A 27,245-nucleotide genomic window follows, 5' to 3' on the forward strand; every position below is an offset into this window, starting at 1 on the left:
TGTGTTGAGCCTAGCCTTGTTCTTCTCCATGCGTTGTAATACATGGGCAAGCATAAAACCACGTGATTTCTACTTTCTAGACTAATACTTAGGCTTCATTCTACTTCTGTCTTCCCACTGTAGTTTCAGCTGGTCTGTTTGGCTGGTCTTTTTATCTTACATGATGATAAGAAGACTAGGCAGCCAGCCAGCTGCTGTTGAACTATAATAGAGCCAGTGGTATGTACAAAATTTGATTACTGCTGTCAACACCAGAGTGAATAAAAGAGAGCACATACTCCAGTCAGAGAGCTGCTAAATAAATGGCCTATTGAATTTAGTAGTAGTAGGAATAAGACCATCATCTTCTCCTAATGAATGAAGGGGTGTATGGGTAGACTGTGCTAGTGTGTTGGACTCTTGAGTTTGTTTGAAAAAGCAAAAAATCCTCTTTTGCCTTCTTGGAAGGTTACTTCCCCAAAAGCTTCCATTTCTCTCTTGCTTATCAGCTCCTGTGGTTAATGCATGGATTTCACACCCAGTACTCTAGATTTTGGCAGAGGCCATAGCTTAATTTTTAAAATTAAGCTTAAAAAAAAAATATTCCTGCCATCCTAACGTTAACTTATTTGCAGATAGGTTCTGAAATGAAACTTATTGATTTTAATAATTCTATCTCCATTTAGGTAAGAGATGTTTAAATTAAAACCAAACAAAACCTCCCCTTTATTAAGTTAATAAATATTCTTAGTATATACTCTTACTGAAATGTTGGATTTTCAAAGTAAAACTTGGTGTTAGAGAAAAGTGGTTTCTCTAATGTATGTGATGGAGTTGCTGATGGGAGGCAGAGCTTGAGAGCTGCGGTTCTCTGGAAGCTCCCTGGTGAATGAGTGGTTTCCCTCAGCCCCTCTAATATCTCCATGTAGAAGTTCAAGAGACTGGTGGAGGCTCAGAGAGATTGGTGTTTCTCTAACTGCTCTCACTGACCACACACCTTTTCTTTATTGAGGAGTGGGAAACCCAGAAGTGTTGTTACAAACTAGCGAACTCCTGAAACTTGTATGTATCCTTCAGTCTTGGCAAGTGTCCGATGGAGAGAGTCTTAATTCATTTGTGTATGGGCCTTCTCTTGGAGTGGCAGGGACCAAGGTGAGATGAGGTATTGGATCAACAGGAGAGCACTCTTGAGGAGTGCAGACCAGTCTTGCCAAGACCTGAAAAAAGGGAGTTCAGGTGCTGTTGGTAAGACTTCTGGCATATGTGCAAGGCTGCCCGCTAATTGTCATCGTATGCTTGGTGGAGTTGGCAGTGTCTTTGTTGTGTGCTTGTGAAGTGCTTGGCACAGTAAGGTTTATATTTGTATTTGCTATGGCAAAATAAATCATCCTTGTTTGCTTCTAAAATAGGAATCCTAGCTTTAAAACTTTATTACCTTTTCACATTTCTCTTGTTTCTGTGATCCACAGAAATGTTTGGATACAGATGTCTGATTTAGCCCCCTGAATGTATGGTTGTCTTTATTCGTGGAAATGAAACTTTTGCATGCGTCTTTCAGGCTTTTGTGTGTCTTTCAGGCTTCAACTTTGAGCAATTCTTAAAATTGGAAAAAAAAAAAAACCCTAACCCACAAACCAAAATAAGACTAACTCCTGCCCCCAATAAAATTTAAATAAAAATCTTATCTTGATTTCTGTCCACACACCTCCCCCCCTGCCCAATAGTGTCTGTCTGGTATATAACACAGTAAACTGTCCCAACTGAATATTAATGGAGGGAGGAGAGCTGTATTTAGAACAGTTGTCTGATAGCATGATACAACAAGGCAGACAAATCAAACAGCATCTGTCTTTCTGCTTTTGAAACCAATTCTCCTGCATACAGCTCCTCTCTGGTCATAGCGCCTGTACTTCTGTGTTAATCTCCTTTTGCATTACTTTTTTGTGACTATTGGAATTCTGTACAGTTCAATATCCTGAAGTGTGTAATCTGGAATCGCACATCTTTCATTAGTACAGAATTCGGAGTCCTCTCAATTTGATTATAGAGTTGGCAACAAGTCGAGGGATTGGATTCGCCTTCTGTATCAGTGGTAAACACAGTTTAAAGGCCCACTTGTAAAATAACTCTGATGCTATTGTAGCCTTGCGCTATTAACCTTCTGCTTTACTGGGCTGTGGTCTGTCTTGTTTGGAATTACTGCAGAGTGGAAATGGCATGCCTAATCACAGTTTATGATTTTTGACATGGAGGTTTATTTGTAGAACTGTTTATGCTGAAATCTTGTGTGTAAAATTTTCTTGTGCTCTTTTGAAAGGCCATTGAAAGATGTGGATGCTCACCTTGCAGAGTTGTTCTGGTTTCATGTTCTATAGAACGTGTAGAAAAAGCGTTATGGTAAGACTGCAAGCTTTTTGCAAAGTAAATGCTAAAAATATTTAGGACTTTTAAAATGAGTATGGTATTTGACCAGAGGGGTTGATTTGAACAGAAAAGGAAAATTGCCACCTTCTTTCCTGTTTTCTGTACATAGAATTTAACTTGCCAGTGCTTTGAAAGCTGGAGTGTCCTTCTGTTTTCAGAAGAAGTAGCAAAGCAGCATGTTCGTCTGTTTTTAAAGAAGAAAAAATAATCTCAATTACCTTAAAGTCTGTTACTTGTTTACATGCAGCCTTTTAAAAGGTTTGTTTCCTGAATGGTTTTGTCAGTCACTGTGTGGCTGAATGTGTCGAACCCTCTGAGGAAAACCAGTGCTTCCCTCCCCCTCGAATCCCGGCATGCAGTTCTTGCGCGGGTACTAGCGTGCACTTCCTCTGCATCTTCACTTTCCTGTTTTTCAAAGACTGAGCTTGATCATGAGCGTTCAAACAGCCAAAAAAGTTGTGTGGAAAAAGTACAAGGTTGCTACGCCTTGGGATACCGACAGGCAGACCTGTTACCCTCTGCCGGGTGAGTGCATGCTTGCCTATGTTTTCAAGGCTGTGGTGGATAAAAGGATCCAGCCATGTGGGTCCGTTTTTAACTTCTACACCTGATGCAAGCTGCTTTTCTTAACTTTGCTCAAGTTTACCGACTCTAACAGGAGCAGGTTGTGGAAGGCATGGCAGGAAGCAGCCCAGGGAAAGGCTGTTTTCTGTGGCGCTGCTCCATTGCAAGCGCTCTGCGAGCCCTGGCTGCGTCACACCTCCAGCCGCGAGATCCTCTTGGTAACGCTTGTGTCGTGGGCTTCCCTTCCACCTATAACATGTTAACTTTTTCATGGTGTAAGTTTTATTGCTGTTCTGTCTGATTGCAAGTCTTAGTGCCTCCAATTTCTTAAACTAGGCATTAAGTTATGGTGATTTCAGTGTTTAATTGTGTTTTTATTCTCTGCAGTTCTGCTTACTGTGTCTTCTGGGACTTTTGAATGTACATACTTATAACAGCACCTTCACCCTTCACAATTTTTTTTTTTCAATTTTGGTGGTATCTCAAGGGTGCTCCTGTAATTTGGAAATAATATTTTTTGGGAAGGGGTGCTTTGGAGAAGACATTGGGGATGTTTCCTTTTCTTTCTACCATGTTTCCCCATCTATCCTAATTGAAATTTCATGGATCGACTGCTCTGCTGTCTTGTGACCAGGGCCAAATAAGCTAGATTGGCATGGTAAAGGCAATTTGAGGATTCCTAGTACCTGTAAATATGCTGTTTAGATACAGCAATTGACAGATGGGGGGTGATTGTTTTGTGAATTGGTGTCAAAACTTCATGGATGCAGAACCTGCTGATCAGTAGAGAATTTGGTCCATTTGACTTGACTTTTGATGTGGGTTTTTTTGGTGCAAAGCTGGAGTCTGAATATGGGTTTCTAGAAAGAGAAACGAATAATCCTCTTAAGATGTAGCAGTGTAATGGCTAATTTTAGAATAAAATGATGGGCTGGGACTCTGGTCTCATGTGTGTTTGCTTCTAGAACAATGAGGTGGACTTGGATATACGCCAGTGTAGTTGAGAGCAGAAACTATTCCTTTATGGCCCAGTCCAAACTCTGTTAAAACTGACAAAAATGTCAAGAAAACTCAGTAATGTGAGTGGAGTTGCTTTTGACTGACTCTGGAATGCTCACTAAATTACAGGTCGGAGAGATCTGGTGTTCTTCAAAATCTGCATGTATTCAACCTTCTAACGAGGTACAGCTGCAGTTGATCACCCTTGGAAAGTTAGAAGTAGGAAAATATCAGTTTGCTTGGTTTTTAACCTGGGCCATTATTCGGGGAAAATGTTTGTTCTGGCTCTGTGTGTGTCGGTGTGGGTTTTTAGGACTCTTTCTTGGATTTTTTTCCTTTCTTCTTTTATCGTTGTGTATTAGAAGAGCATAAACTTGTGGCAAGTGTTATCACCAGCCATGCAATTAACTGATGAACACTGCAGTTGGGCAACCTCTAAAATGTTAATCTATGGGATAACGGGGGGAGGTCAATCTCTTTGAGGTTTTCTGTCTCAGTTGTTCGGGTGTTTTTAATGTGTACACACACTGGCACTTACACAGATAATATTTGGTGATGTCTGTGTGTCTGTGGATGATTTCTCTGACTGTGCCTGCCCTAACTGGGGCTAGGCTAAGGTGTAAATCTCTGAGTTGAGTAGCAGTTACTTGGTTGCTCAGGTGCTTTACATGATTGAGCAGAGTGTGCTTAGTGACTGTTTCTTAAGGCCTGTTTAACTCCCTATGAACTGAGAACCTTCTGTTTTTAAAAGCATGTATATAATGGCTGGTATATTACAATTATAATTTTTCTTAATCAAGCACCAAGATTTTTCCATGAAATTACTTGCATTATAATCTTCCTAGCTCTTCATAAAGTGTAGTACTGTAGATTTGCTTTCCAGGAGAGTGACAGTCTCAAATGCTGTTATCTGCTCACTGTCTCTCAGCAAAAAATCTGAAAAAAGGTAGAAGGTGAGAGGCATGGAAAGGAAAACAAGAGAAAAACTGAAGGTAAAATAAATCAAATCTGAGGGGAGGGAAAAGCCTTTCTCTGAGAGGACAGGATTTTCAATGATGCAGTACTGGAAATATTCAAGGAGGAAAATAGGGGTGGAAAAGTTGGGAGGGCTGTGTGTGTAATCGTTTCTTCTTCATGTCCTTCGCTTTTCACATGAATCCAAAATGCAAATAACAGGGAGCCTTTTGGGAAGTTTAGGAAGCACCTCATGTGCAGCTCTGCCTAGAAGGTTTAGGGATGATTTGTTTTCCTGTAAATGCTGCGGTGTCGGCAGAGGTACAGCTTTGGTTTTGTTGGCTGGCTGCTTCTTGTGAGAATTGGTGGGGGCTGGAGGAAGGGAAGTTGAAGCTCGTATTTGATAAAGTATGTGAATGTAAATGACTTAGTTTAGGTGAAGCCAAAATGGATAAGACTATTCTGACCTCTGAAGCCTAAACAACATGAGCACGTTTAGTCAGAGATTGGTTTATGGCCTAAAACATACTAAATAATAATTTAGCTCATTTAGTGGGTTGTCCTTCTTTATAAATGTCTGATCTCTCTTAATAACCTTTTAAGCTCTCAAGTCAGTGATAGGTGTTGGGAGCGTGGTGGCACTGGTAGGCTGCGTGGTGCCTAACTGGAGCAAAAGCTGGATCTTCATCTGGGAGGGGGAAAAAAGAGGAGATCTCCTACTTTCTTCACCTGTTCAAACAAATGCGCTCTCTTGTTCATTGCTGTTCCATGTCATGGGAGATAATTTATATTTTTCCAGGAAAGCTGCTGAAATTGTTCCAGGAAAACTGTTGGGCTATTTTGTATTTATATATACACATATTCTACCAGTGCAGCAGCATTTGATGTGATTATATTTTGAATTTTCTTTTTTTACTTCAGTTGCCTCATTACCCAGATGGATGTCACTGTCATTTGAGGGGAGGCTTCTTACCCTATATTAAGGAGGCAGAAAAAGATGCCAGTTCTGTGAAACCTTCTGAAAGGAGTTGCCCTGTGGCCCTGTCAACTCTTGAAGCCAATAAAGCACTCTGCAGTAATTGAATAATCTATGTTAGCATCTTAGCAATATGCCACTACATATTATTTTGTTATCTTTTCATACAGTTGTCAACAGAAGCAAAAGAGATCAATTTACATTTTATTGTGTGAGCTAATTGTTGTGCAGCCCCCACCCCAGTGATTAAAAGGAGTGGTGGGGTTTTTATAGCAGTAGGAAACAATGGCAGCGACAGGACTGAGGCATTTTACAAACCGATAGTTTGACAGCGTATCTTTGAAACCCTGTGTTTAGCTCCTGCTCCCATTTGGGTCTCCCTTCTTGCTCAGATATCCTCCCTTTGGAAATCTCAGGAGCGCTCGCCTCCAAATGAAAAGCTTCCTTTCAGGAGGGAAGGAATTTATGTTTGTTCCCACAAGATATATGCACTGATAGCAGCTTGAAATTACTTAATCATGAGACCACAAGCTATTACAATAGTAAAAACCAATATTTACTGTATTGTTCATGTTACTGTAAGTAGTTGTGAAGCCCTGGGTTGGTTAGTTTGCTTAGTAGAGCTGTGCTGGACTTCAAATCTGTTTGATTTGGAACAACTCTGGCTTTTAAACGCATGAAGATGGTATATTTCCCTTTTGGCAGCAGCAGGTGATGAAGGATGTGTTCTGAAATACAGCATAGTTGTAGATGAAATGCATAAGAACGGTGATTACATTGTATTACATGGTCGCCTGTTGAGTCTTTATGTGAACTGTTTTTCAGCTTCTCAAGAACCTTTTTTTCTTTTTAAACTCTTCCTATGTATATTAAATTATTAAATGCACACGCATACTGAGAAAGTGAAAAATATTTTTCTGCTGTCTTGTAGTACGGTCCCTGTGGTAATTTTCAGGGGAGATTTTTGCTGCTGGATGCAGGCCGTGTCCCTGTGCATTGTGTCGGACGGAGCGGTGCCCGTGACTCACTTCTGCCGTACGGGGAAACCATGTTCCCTCTGGCCGGTGAATAATCTGCCGCTGGTTCACTTTCATGTTTTCACTGAAATGTTCTGACCCTTAACTGGAGGGCTCCATATGCTTCCTGCCCTCGTCCCTGATGAATAGGGCAGGAATTGGCAGGGGTATGGCCTGCTATGTGACCTAATTCGTGTGGCGTCTGGGTGGAGCGCGCTCTAATCTTTGTTAAGCGAGCGGCTGAGAAAGCGAATATGCGGTAATTCCCTGGCTGATCCTTCCAGCAGGTAAAAAGCATGCTTGTGCTGCAGGGGAAGGAGATGCCTTGTACTCCAACACTTGTTACGTGCTGAGATGAATTTCTAAGTGTTCAGAAAAGCAGTGAACAAACAGTTCAAGGGTTCTCCACAGAAATTCGGAAATGTGGTGGCTGACTTCTGTGCTGTGTGGGGTGACAGTCAACAGCTTTCCCCTTGTGTCTGCCCAGATCAAACCCGGCACGCAGCAGCGTGCACTGACAGCTTTCTGTAATATTTGGCAGTTGAAAGAGCATTTAGCATCGCTTGTGCAGATGGGAGCAGGATGGTTGTATCTGTCTTGCTAAATTTTGCTACAGTGTGGATTTCATGCTGCAGTTATGAAATAGCTCCTTTTTATTGAGATAAAATATTGTTCAGGCTTGCTTAACTGTTCTGGATCTGATTAACTTGAATTATGGCCTGGGATACACTAACTTAGAGTATATACATGCAGTGTTCAGTTGTATGTCTGGAATACAAGGAGGTCTGGGCAGATACTGAAACCGTGACTGTGTCAAAGATCACGTTTTTCCCATTGTTCTGGTAAGCTGACTAATGGGGGAGTGCATCAAGTTTTTTAGCTATGAGGCTAACTTCCTAAAGAAATAGCGTGTGATGACCAGGCAGGTCCCGTTCCTGCCCGTCCCCTCTTGTGCTGGTGACTGGTTCCAGCCCAGCGCTTTTGCAGGGTTGACCCTGAGCTGCGCGTCCGTCCCCCCGCAGCCGGGCTTCAGGACTGCCTGCCTCGGGTCGAAGAGGGAACCGTGCTGGGTTTCCTGAGCTGGGGAAGTGGAATCCTTAATATCACTTACTTTTCTCTTAGCTATACTTTTCCCTTACTGGAATTGTACAGCTCAATCATTTTAAGCTTTAGATTATTTTAAAAGGTTCTTAGCTAGTTTAATACCTTGTAACAAATATTTTTAAAGCAATTCATAAACCACTCTGTGCAGACCGTTGAAATTAACTTCTGCTCCCAGCTCAGCTATAGTAAAATCAATATTTACTTGGCCTGTGTGACCTAAGTCTTTTTTATATATAAGGAAAATATTTATTTCCACTGCTGCTTTTAAGGTAGCAAAGAGATAGTAAAGTCGATACTTTCAGAAAAGTAGAACAATAGATCCCCTCTAAATAAAGCTACTTTCTCTCTCGTACATACAGTCCATATACAGATTTCTGTCAAATTCCTGTCAGGCATACCCCTTTCTAAAAAAGTTACTTGCTATTTCTCCACTCCTAACCGAGAAAGCAAAAAAATAAGGTTATGATCTTTTTAGTTGCTGAAATAAATTTAAACTTGTAATTGAATATTTGAAAGCTAATCTGTATAACTAAATAATATACACTTTATTTTCTCTGATTTTCTGTAATGTAGGTCTTGCATTATATTTTTTGACTGAATAATTTGTTACTAATTCTTGTTGTAGTTTTCCTTTCAGTGAATAAGTTTTAAGCTTCAGCTTGCTGATGACAAATTGGGACTGAAGGTTATACACTGGGATTCTTAGCACTCTGTAAAAGAAAGGCAGAAAATGCTGTCACCTGATGTCTCACCATCTTTCCTGTATCTGTTGCGTTGGAATATCATGCGAGCATTCCTTATCTAATCTACAAGAAGTAACTCCAGTAGCTTTTAAAAAAAAAAAAGTTCCAAGCGTAGGTTGCACAGGTGACTTTCTTGTGGGGACATGCCTCAACCTTTTGTTTAGTAATCTTGAATGTGTGTAGGGTCTCCCACAATGAGTAAGCTCATTTCTCAGCTTAATAAAAATGAGAGAAAGTGTTGTTCAAGAACTTCGGTATCAAATGATGACTTACTGATAGCGTACTTTGCTGTAGCAAGCAAGCAGTAAATGTGCTGGGCAATTAAATAGAAGCAAGTATTTTATCCTTTTTGGTTTTGACCTGTGGACGGAACTGATTATATGAAAGTTAATGTTAGCAGCAAGAGTTGCAAGTGCTAATACCTAGACAGGATTAAACCAATTGCAGTATACCTCCTATATTTTTTTTTAGTTAATTCTGATGTAGTTTCATTTCTGTCTTTAATGTAGTCAAGTGGTATATTCTTGAAAATAATCAGTCTGTTCCTGTTTCAATGCACAGCACCAGCCTCCTATTGGAGGTGTTTTTGAGTAGCTTATCCATCAGTGACTAAGAGGAAAAAAAAGTGCTCGTTTTAACCAAGTCATTTTATTGCTTTTGCAATTGAAAGAGAAACCAAGATATGCTGACAATGCAAGATATGTTATCCTTCTGAGATACTTCATTTTGGCAATGGATGAATATCAGAAAGCAGTGCTGTTCAATTCATTGTTAGAATCAAATGATTTATGAGTGATAGCGTGCAGTGCTATAATACACTTTTCTTGTATGTAAAGCATCCATCTTGTTTCTCTGGTTTGGAGTTTTTTGTGTGTTTGGTGGTTTGTTTTTTTGGGTTTTTTTGTTTTTTTTTTTTTTTTTAATAGCAATAAAAATAGCTTCAAGAGTGGTGCCCTCAGGAGTTGAGCTGCAATTATTTTATGGCCAGGTAAACTAGTTTGCTATCTTATCTGACATTCTTCCCTGAGCTATGTGGAAACATTTTTTCAGTATAAGTAAGTATGCCTTATTGCTGTTAATATTGTCTTTAATGACTCTGCAGAACAGTTTTGCTGTTCAATCCCTGTGGTGGGTTGACCTTGGCTGGCTGCCAGATGCCCACCCAGCTGCTCCCTCACTTCCCTTTCTCAACAGGACAGGAGGAGAAAATAAGATGGAAAAGCTCGTAGGCTGAGATAAGGACAGGGATGTTGCTCACTGGTTACAATCATGGGCAAAGCAGACTTGATTGAGGGGAAAATGGTTTTAACTTATTGACAATTATAAATCAAATAGGATGGTGAGAAACAAAGACAAAAACTAAAACACCTTCTGCCTACCTCTCCCCTTCTTCCCAGGCTCAACTTTACTCCTTCACTCCTGAATCCTTGCCTTCCTCCCCTAGTGGGAATGAAAAAGCCTGCTTATCTAAATTATGTCTTAAAATAGAATTGGTTTTTTTTTTATTTGTGAGAAAAGCTGGCTTTTCTGGGCAGATGTGTGTAGTCAACCCTCAGCAAGAGCATGATCTGAAAAACCTATGGTCCAAAAATTTCCAGATGGTAAAAATGGACTCTTGGTCTGAAACAAGCTTTATAGCTGAAAATAGTTCAAAATATGATTTAGCAAATATGCTAATGCTTGTGGGAGCAAGGTTTGGCTTCCTTGTACCTTCCTTTATGGGGTGTGACTCTAAAACCAACACAAACGAAACCCCATCTTAAGGCAAGCAGACTTGCATTAAATATTTGCAGCATCTTGGAAACGGTCCTGCTCAGCTGCTAAGTGAGTGCAGTGTTCTGCTGTTCTGTGTGCAAACACTACTCTGTTTTTAATGGCGTCAACAGCCAGCATAAGCAGAAGTAGTGGATGTTTTCTAGCCCCTTTTGCTGATGTCTTGGCGTGGCATTCCTTATTCCTGCTCTCTGCCCTGTCTCCCATCCCCTCTGCAGCACGCACAAAACTGCATGCCTCGAAACTGGCACTTTCCGGAGTGACAGGGGGTGGGTCAGGTCACAGTGGCAAAACTTACATGTCCTAATAACATTGTCCTCGTGAATATCCTTGAATGTTATACACAGCAGAGTCATCACAGGTAAATAATTAGCTATTGTTTTGACAGCGTTAAAGGTGCTTTTTATCTGTAATGTAGGAGACAATTTGGCTAGCCTAAAAAAATTTCACTCAACCATATGGGGGGGGGGGGAACACAACCCCAAACCACACCACCAAACCCAAGCAACAGAACCATACATATCCAAGTGTGTACACAAATTATCAGTGTTTGGAGGAATTTAGAAAAATAAGTTTTCTTCATCAGTTCAGTAGCTTAGCATGCAGTCCTACTGCAGCCACTGATCCCAGTTCATTTAAAAATGGGATGTGGCACTAAGAATAAATCAGTACCTATTTTATTTTTCATAGTGTAGTCTGTGGGAGCAGAGCAAAGTTGATGCTAGAATTGGTAGAAGTCCCTGTAAAACGGCCCAGACAGCCTCCAAACCAACAGGTGTTGTGGGAAATGTTTTACTGGCTTAGCAGTAGCTCTTGAAGACTTTTGAGGCAACTAGATCATCTCTGATTGACTTGTTTTATTATTGACTGCTGTACAGTGGAAGAGTGCTCTCATGTCTAATAAATCATTGAAGCTTTTTTCTTGTTTCTCTGTCTTTGTATATTCATTCTCCTGTCATGTTCTCATACCAGCATAAGTGAATTATTGAGCCTTCACCTTTGCAAGAAACAAACCAAATATGCAGTGGAGGAAGAGTTAAAGCATAAAGATCTGAAATGCTAATTTACATTGTCAAATTTTTTTGGGGGGGGAAGGTTCTTGGTATAGGCAAGTGATGTGGTATGTGTTTTTAACTTTATTCAAGTATGATATTGCTAATACTGTGGTGGGTTTTTTGTGTGTGTCACCTTCATCTTTCGTCCTTTTCTGTTATGCATAAGTACCTCTTTGAAGTCCTTTGATAAATCTCTTCAATTTCTCAGGTTTTTTTTTCATCCACTCCTTCCTGATGTTACTATAATATGACATTTCTATAATTATCTCTTAACTCTAAAATTTGTGTATTGCAATTTGTATCTGTTTTCTGTCTCCATCCTTCTCCCTCCCCAAACTCGTTTCTGCTGTCTTGTGGTTTGGAGATTGACATGATCCAGGTGATGTATTTATCATGTCCAACTCTGTGACACAAGTTCAAACACCCATGTTTCACCCTTGCTCATTCTTAATCTTTTGTAGTTCTTTTTCCTCTCCCAAGGGTGAGCGTCCTCACATACTGCTTTCTTGTATGGCTTTTTTCACCCTGCTAAAAGTAGAGAAAAAAAGGTAGAAATTCATTCTTTTCTGGAGGATCGCCATGTTTTTTTCATAATGTTCGTGTTCAGGAGCTGCAGGTAGTACAGCTTGGCAGCTGGAGTTCTGGGTCATCTAATGCTCCCTTACTAAGCCCAAATGATATTCTGCATTTGAAAGGTGAGAAGGCTGGTAGTCACCCTTCCTTGCTGTTCCTTTCTATAGCCATGGAAAGACTTGAGGAATAATAGTGAAGCGTTGTGACATGAATAGAAAGAGTGGAACAATGTGACTCGGATTATAGACAAGACTAAAGCTTCTGAGCTTTTATTTGTTTAGTCTTTTGGCAAGTTGTTATTTTTTTCCATTGTATACTTATCTCTGCAGGACTGGAGACCAGCCTCTTGCATGTGGAAGGTTGTAATTAAATGCGCCAAAATTCAAAGCAGTATAATAGGTAGCTAAGTCAGCTCTTAGTCACACTAGTTCTTTTGAGAACAGAAATCTTCACATATATTCCTTTTTTTAGCCTCCTTAGATGTCTTCTCTTTGGTATACTGGTGATCCCTCCTTTACACTCTTTCCTTTCACTCAGTTTTCACTTGTCATCATCTAAAAAATTTGGGGATTCTGTTTCTCAATAAATAGAAGTCTGCATGACTGGCTTCACAAGACTTTTGGCAGTTCATAGCTGGACTGAAAAGATGCTGGAGGATAAAGCCTGGAAGCAATATTCCAGTCCGTGCTGCCTTTTTAGCACTTCCAGAGCCCTTTTTAGCTGGACTGTGTAACTTTGAGGGGGATGATAGCAATATTTAGTAGAATAACTGTATAAAAAAATGGAAGGTTGTGTAGCATCTGGCCACTTGAGTTTACCCTTCAAATGTGAATTTTCATTTCCAAGAGTATTGGACAGTGATAATGTTTGTTGTGCTGTTTGAGCAAGTAGCAGGTGGGTAGGTGACTATGATATTTAAAATGCATTCAGTCCTGCTACACCAGCTTGCAGACACACGTGTGGTTGCAGGATTTCTTTCCTTGCCACTTTGATGTGGTAGGCTTCATGAATACTTGGGTTTTGTAAATTATCCTACTTCTGCCACAGGTTGGTCTTATGTGTCAGCAGTGGACAATCTGAAATATGAACAGTGTATTGCAGCTTGCTCCGTGATGCTTCAGACAGCTGTGTCCATGAGTTCATATGCCCTTCCATATATCGTTACTACTGTTTCCCATTTCCTTGCTCCTTTGAAGCTTCAAGTTTTATTTCCTTTTTTGTAATGCTGTTTTGCTTGTGTGTTCTGGTTAACAAAATATTCTAACTTTTAAAGAGTAGCCTTAGTATAGCAGTCGTGTAGAAAATCAGAAGTGGTAGGTGACATCAAATTAAATTAGAGATTTTCAGAGATGAAGATCTAATCCATATTATGTGAGTTAAACTTCTTATATCATTGTGGATGAAAATGTTTGTGGTGTTTCTTAAAAAAAACAAGCGGTTTTGTGATTTAGTTTTTGGGACTGTTGTCCAAAGGAACAAACAGCTGTAGAAAAATCTTGGAATAGCTGTTTAATATTAAGCTGCTTAAGGTTTTCATCTGTATTCATGTTACAGTGGTTTAAGATGATATGTTAAAGCAGAGAAACTTAAAAGACCTATGTAGGTGGGAAATGGAATCTGACTAAATTGCAGGCATGATAACGTTGTTAAGCGTCACAAGTATTTGGCAATTACAAAGCAGCCAGATGCTAGTTGACTTTTTCAACATCTCATGTGTCATATCCTCCTCTCTGCTTGTCTTTGAAGGCAAAAGTACTAACTATCCCTAGCCAGTTTAATCACCCAATTTTTGCCCAATGTGTACATCTGTGTATCCCTGCAAATTCACGTTACTGTAAACTTGAGTAGGATTAAGAAAAGATGCCTGCCAATGAACTAAAGAAGTCGCAGAGTATTTCAGAGTCACTGTGCTGCCCTTCTGAATTTAGGTGGGGGAAGACACCTTGGTGAAAGGCTAATTCAGGGCTAATATGTACTTAGTCAAGGTTCTCTGACCTCTTGGCGCAGTAAGAATGTGTGGAGAATGACCAGAGCTGCTACAAGTGTCTCCTTTTTTTTAAATCAAGAGCACCACACATTCATACATTGCCGTCTTGGAACTGATCAGGAGGTAACTCGGAGTGCATCTGCAAAATAAAAAGTGAAATGTCACAGCTTCTAGCATGCTTTATCAATCTGACTGCTCTTAGTTTTGCCTTGTGCGGTGCAGGTAAGACTGGCAGAAGTACTGAAGTTACCTGTGGTAGTTAAGAATGCAGAATGTCGAAAGTAAACCTTTTTTGCTTTTACCTTTGTAGAAAAGGATCTAAAATTGGGTCAAAAGTACTTTTTAGATGCATTCTGCACTTTTTTCCCCACACCTAGTTTGTAGTATACAAAACTAAAGGTTCAAAGGCAAGTCACGTGAGGACTACAGTGTCTTCAGGAGATTACCTGTGATTTCTGTTTTGTAGTTGTGTTTCACCCTGTTCATACCACTTGTTCTTTCTGTGATGGTAATGTTGTTTTAATGTTTCAGAAATAATAATCTTCCTTTTATTACTTCCGTTAAGGTGTTACTTCTAGTTGCATAACCTGAAGAGTGTGAAATGCATTGTTGGTTTTTTGGCTGTTTTTACTACTGAGCTTTGTAGTTTGCCATAAGTTAAGTGCATCATTTTATGGAGATTTTGAAATCTGAAATTCTTGTAAACGTGTATGATGTTAATTTGTTGTAGTAGCGTTCTCACTTAGAGAGATGCAAATACACGTTAAATAGAAAGTAAGTTTCTCTTAACCCCATTGGGGAACCACATGAAAGAGTTTTGCTTTTCTTTGATAAAGAGCCAGTCTTTTTTGTGTGCTTCTGGAATTGCATCCCTGCCTTATCTCCGTGTCCTTTCTCTACCTCATTTGACCCTTCACATCTGAGCAATTACATTAATCCTGACCCTTCGCAACCTGCCCAAATGTATTGGAGCAATTGGGCTTTGCTTCACCAGAGCTGGCTGGTACCTGGGAGTACTTACATGGGCAGGTCTGAAGAAACTAATGTGTGGCTGGCTCATGGGAGAGCTGGGGATGTGCAGGTAAGGTGCTAACAGCCAACCTCAGACTGGGATGTCACCCTGAACCCTGCCTTTGAGCACAGCTCTTGTTCTAGCTGTGCTTATATCATTTATGTCTTTTGGGAGATTTGGGAAATACCTGTTCAATACTAATCGTTTATAGTAAGAGACATTATTTGATGCTACTTGCAAATAATTTTTCTTTCTGGGGTGAGGTGAAGGTGGGGGTGTGAAAGCCTTGGAAGAAATTTCCCCTTGCATTGTGTTACCCAGCAAGGTGATCTTGTCCTGTTTTTTTCTGGGATGGGGATTAAGTGCTGATCTTACTTTTAATCCAGTATAATGCTGGAAAGGCATAAGTATTTTTATTGATTAAAATATCTCAGACCAAATGCTCTGAGTTTCAAGACAAACATTTGAATTGAGGAAATTATTGTTCTGTATTGTGTCAAATGCTTTTGTCTGCTACAGAGGTTGTACTTTCGTATTTTGCTTTTGCTCTGCCTTATAGCCTCCCTTTCTTACTGGCAGCAAGAGTTGATTTGCCATGTAGTTATACTCTTTTCCTCAAAATTAATGAATTAATCCAGCAGAAGCTCTTCTTTGACACAGCTTTGGCTATGCCAGAGGAGGTTTTATTAGTGATGTCCACGTGCATTTTTCATATACCAAGCCAATGTAGTTGTGCGAGCACAACTCAATAGTGTATGTCTGTGTTTAGATGCTGACTTTTGCCCTTCGGTGGTAAAAACTTTTTTCATACTAAACCTCACAGTGTTTCTTCCTGTATTGCAAGCTAGTTTTCATTTTAGAGGTTATTCAAAGATACAAAGGCCTTCTGTATGGGGAGGAAATTCTTAAGTGCTTCGAGTTTAAAACATTGCTATCTAGTTAAGTCAAAGTTGCATCGCAGGGTTTAAAAGGTCTTGAACACTGTTACAGAACTAGTGTTTTAATAATCTTCTGTGTTGGCTGTTTTAACATTGAAATTGGTCTGATGAACTGGTTTATGCTACTTACATCTCTTGAGCCTGGGTGCTTGGATTCACAGTTCCTGCTGGATTTAGCAGTGGTTGCTCAGGGGAGTGGGTTTTGATAAGGAGGGCTGTGCTGGGTTTAGCCTGGCGTGGTACCTGTGCTGGTGTCCACAGCTGGATACCATGTGCTTATACTTCCATAAGCACATCTTCAGTGGTGCTTCCTCTAATATACCTTACTTTCCAGTGGTTTGCAGTTCAGGGATTTCTTCAGCCATAAATTATACCCATCTTTTTGTGGACTCTTAATTCCGTAAGCTTGTCTCTGCTTTTTTAGCCCGCTTATACTAGTGCCCTCATTTGTCTTGCTTTCACTGGTGGTTATCATCTTTAATTTTTGGTACTCAGGCTAGCAGTATTCAGGCTGCAAACTCCAGCCTCACTGAGGCATAGGCACCACCTGCTCTGCTGCAGGGACATTGACCTTCGGCGAAACAGAAAGTCGGGGACTTGAAGCTCTTGAGCTGCCTCAGCTGGGCAGCTGCCCGCTGGGCAAGGGCCGTGAATCCTGAGCCTGCATCATGCCTGACTCCTTAGCACCATGAAGGCATGCAAGAACCCTTTCCGAAAATGCACCCAGGACAGGATTACACCTGTGAGTATGACTGATCTACTGGACTTGTTGCCAGAGGCAGCAGTAATAATCTCATTTGTAATTATCTGCTTTCATTAGGTGATCTTTCTTTTTGTACAGCCAGTTTCTAGGAAGGTAAAGGTGATGTGTCTGTTCCAAATTTCACATGCCCTCACAAAACCATTTGATGTGTTAGAGGGGCAGTACTCAAACCCTACTTTTGCACAGGTTTCATCACAGTTCTCCTAAAAATTGGTCATTAAATAATAAGAGCACGGGGATTGGGATGTGTATATGTAATCCTTTGCCTAAGCAATTGGCTGCTGAAATTCCTTGGCTCAGGTTCTGCCAAAGTCTTGATGGGCTTTGAGTTTTGGTTGTTCTCCTTTTAACTGCTCTGTTCCTGTATCTTCTCCAGTTTTGGTCACACTGTTCCGAGTAGTGTGTCCTGAAGGAGCTTTCTGTACTGAAGTGGGAAGTCTTCTGTGGGCTCACACTGATGGTGATCAGTGGTTTGCTTGATTGCATAAATACCTCTTTTAATGCACTCTAGATATTTATCCTGAAATTGTCAAACAGAATTTATGTACTTCCAGAGCAGTTAATCAGGGAGGAGGTTCAACTTTGGGGCCTAATTAATGACTAAGCCAGGGAAGGAAAAGTGAGTTTAATTAGGATATAGGACTAGCAGTGCCTTGACCTACTGCTGTTCTGATCAAATGACAAAAGAAAATTCTCATGTTTGCCAGAAGCCATAAGGAGGGACCATTCATAATACTTTACTCCAATTTCTCTTTTATTCTTTCCTCATTAAGGTGTCTCACTAAATACAAGATATTGGATAAGACACCTTTATGACTGTGTTTCTTCTTGCCTCTAGAGAAAGAACAGTAATCTCTTCATAGACAGAGTGCTCAAAGCTTTGCTTAGCATCACGTTTTTCTGCACAAAGGTTTCTCCTTCCCCAGTGGTGCAATACTGCGTTTCCTTGGCCAGCAAAGGAATGTGTCCGGGAAATGAAATATTCAATTTATCTCAAGAAATGGGCTTGCCTTTCACTTAATCTTCCTCACTAGGGAGGGGTGACAGTACAAAACACTTACCATACTTTGGATAGGTCATGTGAAGCTAAGAGCAGGTTAACTTACGGTGATCATTTCTGTAGTGAACTTGCTGCAGTATTTTAGGGATAGAAATGAGAATATTTGGTGCAGTTTGCACTAACAGATATTTTGGATTTAAGGTCTTTGGTCATCCTATTAATTCTTTTTGATTCCTTCTCCTTTATGTTTAGAGCACCACTATATCAAGTGAATTTTAGGGGCTTCCTTTAAACCTTCTACATTTCAGGTTTCATCTTAGTAATTACAAAGGTTAATAGGCTGAGGTAAATAATTTACAGGCATCAGCATGACTCTGATCCTTGACAAAATAATGGAATAACTAATGAGGCTCCGACTTAGCCTGTCTGGAAACAAAATAAACAGTTTATGCTTTTTTAAACTTTATTTTCCTATTTGATTTCTGTAAAGACTTGGCTCAACTTTGTTGCTGAGGTCAGTATGCAACAGTTTGCGTTGAGGAATACTTTGTGTTTGGGGTTTTCTTCCCCCCTGCTTCTGTCTTCCAAGCATTGCCTGCCCAGGGATTTGTAAGAGTAATATGACTTGGTGTGAGTCTTGGTTGTGAAGAATTGAAATGTGTTAATCTATGGTTATAAGTTGGCCACAGAAAAGCGTAGAAGCTTTCCAGTATGTAGTCTGTTAAGTGAAACTGTGTTAGTGAGCAGCTGTCTAGCAAGTGACTTGATGAGCTTTAGATGGTGGCAAGTTTGTGAAACAGGAGCTTGCCTCCTTTCTTTTTCATTACTTTTCTTTACCATGAGCATTCTTGGACATGTTCCCCTCTACTTAGTGCTGGCGAGGCCATACCCAGAGTACTTGGTCCAGTTCTGGGCTCCCCAGTACAGGAGAGGTGTGAACATACTGGAGTGAGGCCACTGGAGGGCCACTAAGACGATGAAGGGACTGGGGCATCTCTTCCATGAGGAAAGACTGAGAGAGCTGGGACTGGTCAGCCTGGAGAAGAGAAGGATTGGGGGGATGCTACCAAAGTTTATAAATACCTGAAGGAAGGGTGCAAAGAGGATGGAGCCAGGCTCTTCTGAGCAGTGCCCAGGGACAGGACAAGAGGCAATGGGCGCAAACTGAAACACGGGAGATTCCACTTGTGCTTAAAACGCTGGCACAGGCTGCCCGGAGAGGTTGTGGCATCTCCGTCCTTGCAGATGTTCAAAGCCTGACTGGACGTGGCCCTGGGCAACTTCCTCTGACCAGGGACGTTGGACTAGACTAGATCTCCAGAGGTGCCTTCTGACCTCTGCCATGCTGTACTTTCTGTCAAAACACTTCAATGCAAAAGTTTACTAAACTTCTTGGGTACAATGCAAAGAGTGAGGGATTCGTACGGGTGGTGAAGCTTGCTTAATACTTGTAAGATGGCTTGAGGCACTTGTATGAAAGTGCTAGAAGACTTTTATTGATATTGCAGTGTTTTATAACAGTTACAAAATTGCAACAGGTATATAAACTATACTTGTTCACTGTGTTTGGTGTTTTGGGGGGTCTAGAAATCTTGTTCCAAGTGACAAAGAGAGTGTTATGGCTTTTTAAAGACACTACTGTTCTCAACTTCTGAGTTAATTAGCACAGGAAAGCTTAAATATTTTTTTTTTTATTACCTTCCATGGATGAAATACAACTGTATGTGTGTGATTTTGTTTGTTTGTTTGTTTTAAGACTAGATTTCTAAATACCATCAGAAATTTGAGGCAATCAGACCCAGAAAACTAATAGCCTGACTTTAGCAGTTGAGTTATGCAAAGTTACTATGTTACGAATGTCTTACATACTGGACTGCTAGGAAAGACTTAAATTCCATGGGGTTATAAATTCCATTTGTTTTTAAATAACTCTAGTCTGCATGCTGCTGTCACTGAAATGGTACCTATATGGTCTGTATTGGGAGGTACTTAGTTAACTTGGTTGCAGAAACATTTAAATAGTGTTCATGTAATTCAAGTATGTTAACAGCATACGCTTTGAAATCTGATTAATCTGTTTTCATGAGGAAAGTAGGATATTCCGATTATGCTTGTCTTTCCATTTCCTGCCCCCCTGCAAAACTGGTCCAATTTGGATTAACCAGTGGAAAATTTAATCCAGTTTTCATGTCATAAAGCTAGCTAAATAGCTACAGGTTGTGTGAAAATCAGTGGCTGGAGGAAGAAGAGGCCCTGAATGCAGCGCCTCCACTAAAGAAGAAATTTTTTAAAAATGTACAGATGTTTTACCTGCTGCCTGGTGGATGGCCAGTCAGTGTCTGCATGTGAGGTACAACCTGGTGCATACCCAACTACCTACGGCCTGTACCTTCTGTGCTGGGATGGGGTGGGAGCTTGCAGGGAGAGGCCAGAGAAGTTGTAGGGAGGAGCTGGCAGTGGTGGGGCATATACTAATACATAAGAAGCCAAGCATTATTAATCTACTTCTTAGGAAACTGAAGCATGTAGTAACATGTAGGAGCCGCGTATTACTAGTTTACGTCTCAGGAACTGGCTTCTATTTGTGTGGGGAAAAACTGTTGACCTAGAGAGGTTTAGAGGAGGAACGATGATGGACTGTGGTGGAAGAAGATTTGGCACAAGGTGGGGAGAGATGGATGGAGGAGCCTGGGAAAAAGATGGGCAGCTCTGAAGGGATGCATCAGGAAAGGTTTTAATATTTGGGAGTGAAAAGACAGAGAATAGGGGATGAGAGGATTTGGGATTACAGCCTTAGGGTTTTTGGAAAAGGAAGATAGGAAAACCTCTGGCTGAACAGAGTTGAGATAAAAGAGACGCTAGAATATGAGGGGGCAGAAGTTCAGTGTTGTGAACTTTGCAGAGTCCTACTGTCTTTACCTGCCTGTCACAGAGAACAAGATAATCTCTCCAGTCTGGTGTTTTTTTTAATTATCTGAAATGTGGCCAGTTGTCCTTATTGCATATAGCAAGTCAGCCTTCTCGGTCTGACACAAACTTGGAGCTCTGGCCAGAGCAACGCATGGAATATGTTGCATCTCTAACAGTACCTGTGAAAAGTTGTTTCTGGGATATTACTGCATTTCCTTCTGCCACATTGGGTCTGCTTTTCCAGTCAATTATGAAAACTTTTGAAAAAGTTAGCTCTTATGTGTAAGTGTTTTTTGTTTTTTTTTTTTTTTTTTTAAGGAAGTTTGCCACAGAGTATGACAGATGTGGAAAATGATGTTACATCTTCTGTACCCTGAACATTGTTTCCTGAAGATGTTCAAACAAGGTTGTTTGTGATGTCTGCCTGATTTGAAACTCTGCCATAACTAGCCGAGAGAGATACTTGCATATATACAGTTTACGGCTTGGCTTCCTTCTCTGCCCAGGCAATACTGCTTATTTGGGCCTGCGCAGGGTCTGTAACATCTGTTGTGTGTCTGCTTCCTTCTGGTATGCAGATGGGCTTTTTGTGGGGATGGCTCCTGTGTTATGCAGGAGATTACGCTAGATGATCACAATGATCCCTCTGACCTTATATCCCATGAATCGCCTCCACAAATGCAAGTGAGCCTAATAATAGTTCTAATTTAGGCAGAGAAAAAAGAGCAGATGGCTAACGCCAACTTGTGGAAAGCAATTCTGTTTTCTTTTTAACGGCTCAGAATGCAAAGACCTAATCTGTGTTCATAACAAAACAAGCTATAGTAAATCTAGTTTGTGATTCCTACCTTTTATTTGTGTCTGTTTTACTCTATCTCTTTAAGTGCTCTCTTGTTTGTGTACTTAGAAACATCTTAATCACCAGATTTTGGGCAGGAGTTATCCACCTTTCTCTTTTCTTTCCATGTGCTAGTCCTGTTGGTTGGGACCTCGCGGGGGGGGGGCAGGGAGGGGATGGTGAGGGCATCTTCTTCTCCCTGTGGGTGAAGTTTGTCCTTTGATATCTACGGGGTGCATATAACCCAATCCAATCTCTATCATCCTAGAGGTATTTGTGATACCTTTTATTTAATTTTTTTTTCCCCACAGTGCACTTGCTGATAGCTGAAACCCTTTGCTCTAACCAAAGATTTTGGCAGAAACTTTTCCAGTCTCAAACCTTGGTGTATGATCACTGTCAGTTTGTGAAATATGTGCCCAAACATATTTGTATCGCACATGAAGGCTTCCCAGGGCTGTCTTGCATTGGGAACTGATGCTTCTTGGTTTGACCAAATGTCAGGGAGTCATTGCAGCCTCGTGGAGTGAAATGCGGGGTTGCCGGGCCCTGGCGACCCTCCAGAGCATCCCCGTGTAGGTGTCAGGACACTTTGCCTCCAATTCTCGGTTTTGCATTGTTGTCCCATGAAAACAGCAGGGTCTTCAGGCCCGGTGCATGGTGCTGCAGCATTATTTCTGTCTCCCAAGAGCTTGCTGTTCTCTTAATCTTCCTTTTACACATCATTCCAATGCACTGAGACCGGCAGTGTGGCGTGTTAGATGGCTTTTGCTGGGAGGTATGGAAACACTATTTTAATATTGCTTCAGCTGTGAGGATGCCTTCTTCTAAGTTATCAGTTGCTGGGGGATTTTTTATTGTGAAGTACACACAATTTACCTTAGACTCCCAGCGCAGTTCAGTGAGAAACGGGGGGTGGTCCTCATTACTCATCTGTGGTGTCTTGTTTTTGATGGGGTCTGCTGTCGGGAAACACCAGGGAGCGAGGTGCAGGTTGTTTTTGTTTTCGGTGGTTTTTTTTTTTTTTTCTGCGTTTCTTGTATTTAATAGTTTGGTTTATACAGAGAATTTCCAATTTGGGCAACTGCATTGCGTGCGGCAGTTGCTATAGGCAAGCATCGGTACTTTTTTTGTTAGAGACGATATAACTGTGTTTTTGCGCAACTGCTGAAGTTCGATAGAGAGGGAAGGAGAAGGAATAAAGGAAAACTTTGTGCTCTCCACTGCTTGCAGAAATTAAAATTGCAGTGCGAAGGTGAAAGTTTACAAGCAAATTACTTGTTGCTGAAGCCATTTGTTCTACCATGGTGTTGCAAGAGAAGAAGGGATCTGCAGAACAATCTTAACTTTTGCTTTCTGTTTCTTTAAAAAAAAAAAATCCTTCCCCCCAGAAAAGCCCAACCCAAAACCTCAGGGCTGCTGATAAATATTTTTCTGTGTTAATGAAGTCAGGGTCCAGTAGTCCGGGTGAGCATTGGAGGCTCTTCTGTGAGCTCAGTGGCCACAAACTCTGGTGCTTTGTGTCTTGCTTGGCTTTTTGCCTCTTGCTAGCAAGGATAAAAACCCTACTGTTTTCCATCCTCAAATGTTAGATGCTTATTTTGTGTTGTTTTATATGTGAATTAGTCTGAGTGAGTTTGACAAAAAGATAGTTACTTTCAAAATGCTTTTTTCTATCCAGAAAATCTTGCACCCAAGAATACAGAACTTTCCCCTCTTTTTGTTAACGTTGTCAGGGTTTCAGATGCGTGCTAGTCCGGGGTGGGGCGGTATCTAGGATAGATACTCTTGCTTGCCTCAAGGCTTAGGCAAAGGGATGTTTCTGACTTTGTTACATTCCAAGTGTCTTAATTGAAACCCACAGGCTAATTCCTTCTTTTATTTCTAAATTCCTTTGCTGAAAACTTAACAGACAACTTAAATAATGAGGCGGGAAAGGCAAATTTAAGTCTTGAAATGTGATGTGACCCTTGGTAACTTGTGCTGGAATGGTTGGACAATTTCTGTACTTTATTTGCCAGTCTAGTTTGTGCGCTTCTCCAGGGCACTCTCATTGTAGTGCTGCTCTGCCAGCTGTTTTGGGTGTGATAACTTTGGTCTTTCAAAAACTAAATAACACAATTCTGTCATGTAAGCATGTAATGCGTGTTTGGGGAATTAAGAAAGCTGGCCCTCAGTATGAAGCAGAGGTTGAGTAAAGGGCAAAGCATAGTCTGGTGAGGCTTTTGTTATTACCTCTATTTTTAGATCACTTAGATTCCTTTTTGCTCCTGAACATGATATTCACAAGGTAATAGATTGGACTTGAACTGTGGTTTCAAAGTGCCCCAGTACAATTGAGGGACAACGCTGAGGGCGGAGGAGGTACGTAAGGCTGCAAAAGCGGCTCCTGGGGGCGATGGAACGCCAGGACGCAGGCTGGGCGTCTGATCACCAGAGCCGGTTGTTTTGAGCATGCTCCAGTTGCATGGACATACATCATGTTGTATAACAGAAACAGGCTTCAGCAAACAAGCATCCGGGGTAGGAAGCTTTTCTTCTCTCTGTTGTCATCACAAGAGTTTAATTCTCTGTGTGTGTGTGTGTTTAGGTTTCTCTTTATTTCCTCTTAAGGGAACAAACTGTTCTGACATTGGCCGTTACAAGTCCATTAAGTGACTGGAGGGCAGGCACAGCCATAGTGGCCAGAGGAAACAGTTGGTAGGTGATGAAGCAGAATTTGGCCCCCAGTCAGTCCTTGGCTTTTTTCATCAGGCTGCAGCAGTGTGAAAGGAAACACAAATATTTTAGCGACTTGGTGAATTTGTTTCTCACTGGCCTGTGACTTGCTGACATTTTTAATGTCTTGTGTGAGAAGTTGACTGGCTGGAGTACCGCATGCTTTGCTGAATGGTAATATTGTTTTTTGACTGAATGTGGCTAATTTGTTATCCGAATCATAATGTCAGCCTCCGGGGGTTAGCTTTACAGACTCATAAGAATCTAAAGAAAATTAATTTGAGGGATAAAATAACTTGTCGCTGTTGTTAACGAAGCACCAACATTTCAGTTACAAATTTATTTCCAGGGATTTATAGCAGAAAGCTTGATACAACCCTAGCTATAATGGCCAATTACAAAAATGCTAGTTTCAGAGGCTTTTATAAAGCAAACATGAAAGCATAGCCTGACTGGGCAAGTGTCATCTATGGGTTTTATAACTGAGCAGAATGTTTTGGGAAGATGACAGTCGTGGGGGTTCTGATTCCTTGCTTAACTGAAGTAGAAAGGATGCTTTGATACTGAAGAGATAGTAGGGGTATACACATTCATATTCTTTCTGTCTCCATTAAAGATGAAGCATGTCATGAAGTCATGTGTTTGGCGGTTTGTTAGTTGGTTTGGTGTTGTCGTGCGTTGCCCCCCCCGCCCCGAGAGCCCTCTCTTTGGAAAGAGGGAAAAGGGTCTGGATTTTTAGTAAATGTCATATATGCTGCTGCAGCACACATAGCGTGAGCACTTACACAACCTGGACCTGAGGTCTGGGGGGAGTAGCTGTAGGTGCAAGGCCCACTGACGGAGTCCTGGCAGGCTGAAGCTGGTGTAATGCTGAGCAGAGCTGTCACCTCCTGCTGTGTGTGTGCTTGTGAAGGGGCTGAGCCCCCCCAAGACTGGGGTGTACAGAGCTCCGAGCGCACAGGATTTGTAAATCCATGACCCTTTTCATAACTGTTGTTATCCTTTTACACAGTCAATGTAAGTATTTTTGGCCTCTCTTCATGCTTTGCCTTTATCATCTTAAGGAGTAAGCACACTTAAAAGAACGTGAGACCTCAAACTTTGGGGTTACTCTTCTTGATTCTCACATAGGAAGCTTAGGGAAGGAAAAAGGCAGATCGAGCCTTAGGAAGGCATCCTGGTACACAGGTATGTACTTGGGGGTGTTGGCAGGAAAGAGACCAAGGTTACTGAATGACATTTAAAGAGAGAGAAAGATGTTTAAATCTCAATACATTCAATACAAATAGTATTTGCAATTAATGTGAACGGAAAACATTATCAAGAGGTGGACAGAGTCTGGGATTTAGTTTTGTACAAAGCTAGCTTTTTAGCCCAACAGTGGCACTTAATAATCCAGTCTGTTCTTGTCTTCTAAAAAAAAAAAAACCAAAAACCAAACACAAAACAAAAAAAACCAAAAAAAAACCCCACCAAAAAAACCCACCAAAAAAACCAAAACACTTGGAGAGAAAAAATGAGTAAATACTTTCAGTATATTTGGAGTTTAAATCTTGACCCTGTCGGTCTCCTGCGAGATGAGTACTTGGCACCAAGTATCCTGCTGGTAGATCCTATCTGTCTTTGATGGCAAGGTGCTCTATTTCACTGAGGGAAGAGAGCAGGATTAATGACATCTTTTTTGTATTCCCCCAGAACAGTATCTTGAATTTCAGTGAGATGTTTCAAGCATGGCCTGCTGTACATGCACTGTAGGTATCTTGAAGCTCTTTGAGAAAAATCTTTTTCTGCATTGGGCTATTTGATTTCAGGTTGAGCTTGAGATGCGACTGAGGAGTAGGCTACATTGGATCAGCTTTAGATAGCAAAGAGAAGCACAGAAGTGTGAATAATGGCTGTTGACTGCCACGTTGCAGCAGATGTGTATTCTTTGCCATGCTGTAAGCAGGTTTTTCAGCTATAGCCAAAAAGGAGCCCAGAACTGAGGTTTTATTTTAAATTGACATGAATGTTTTCATAAAGCTTACGAAGTTTAACTGTTGTGGCATCTCATTTCTTACCAATGTGACTACTTCTCTTGTCTGGACTGAGCTTTAGCCACTGCTATTCCTTGTTCACATCTGTTAGGTAAAAAAATACCTGGTCATTTGTTCCACTGCTCCAGTAGCCCGTGCGTAACAGATCCATGGCTAGATATCTTTGACATGGATGGCATCAGTTTCAGATATGTGTTGGGCAAGAAAGAGGAAATTTTGAGGTCACCTACCTAGGGAATCTTCTGGTAGTATTCTGTGACTTTTATAAATATCTGGAGTTTGTAGGTAAAACTTCCCTGTACAACTCTCTTAATTGCTGCTGTCTGAGGCATATGATCTTAAGTGGTGTCTTTTAATCATAATCTGATTTCTCTTCAGACTGTATAATTTTCTTTCCTTTTCATGATTTCATGAAGTGGAACATTTGAGTTTCAATCTAGTTTTCTTTATGGCTTCATCTCAGTGCAGGGACAGATGGTCTGAACACCATGGTGGTATGCTTTGTTGTGGTAAGGGGCTTGGAAAAATCAGTGCCAGCTGCCACCGAGAGGTTCTTCAGGAGAGCATCCAGGGCAGCAGCATGCTGTGGGTGCCTGAAGCACATCTCCGGGCTGGTCTGTCAAGAAGCTTGTGGAATCTTGAAGGCCTCTTGGAGATTATGGTCTGGGCTGCAGCTGTCAAACTGAATTTGCCCAGTGGAAGGCACTGCCTGCCTTGGCTGTGGTCTGCTGCATGGATTTGGAGGTTAAAGCTTTTCTCAGGCTGCATGTGTATCTTTTCTTGGCTGTAGCAAGCAGGCCTGAAAATCGATGGTGGGCCAACTTCCTTTGTCTGGTCTGTTGTCAGCAGGTAATTCACTGTCATTTAAGTGCAGGTGATGAGG

At 41.1% G+C, this 27,245-nt stretch overlaps 1 protein-coding gene across 8 annotated transcripts in view; it reads left to right on the forward strand.

Moving 5' to 3' along the window:
• Positions 1-27,245, forward strand: part of UTRN (utrophin) — a 388,166-nt gene that overhangs the window by 33,013 nt on the left and 327,908 nt on the right. Inside the window, exon 1 of one of the 8 annotated variants that reach the window (XM_087773983.1) lies at positions 2,829-2,928. The exons of the other annotated variants lie outside the window; for them this stretch is intronic. Within the exon in view, the coding sequence (XP_087630109.1) occupies positions 2,835-2,928 (94 nt within the window). The 5' untranslated portion in view covers positions 2,829-2,834. Of the gene's footprint in view, positions 1-2,828; positions 2,929-27,245 lie in introns of those variants that run through there. 8 annotated transcript variants of the gene reach the window in all.

The sequence above is a fragment of the Nipponia nippon genome, unplaced genomic scaffold, assembly GCF_047370975.1.
Source record: "Nipponia nippon isolate SJK-2023a ecotype South Korea unplaced genomic scaffold, ASM4737097v1 scaffold_4, whole genome shotgun sequence".
Taxonomy (NCBI): Eukaryota; Metazoa; Chordata; class Aves; order Pelecaniformes; family Threskiornithidae; genus Nipponia; species Nipponia nippon.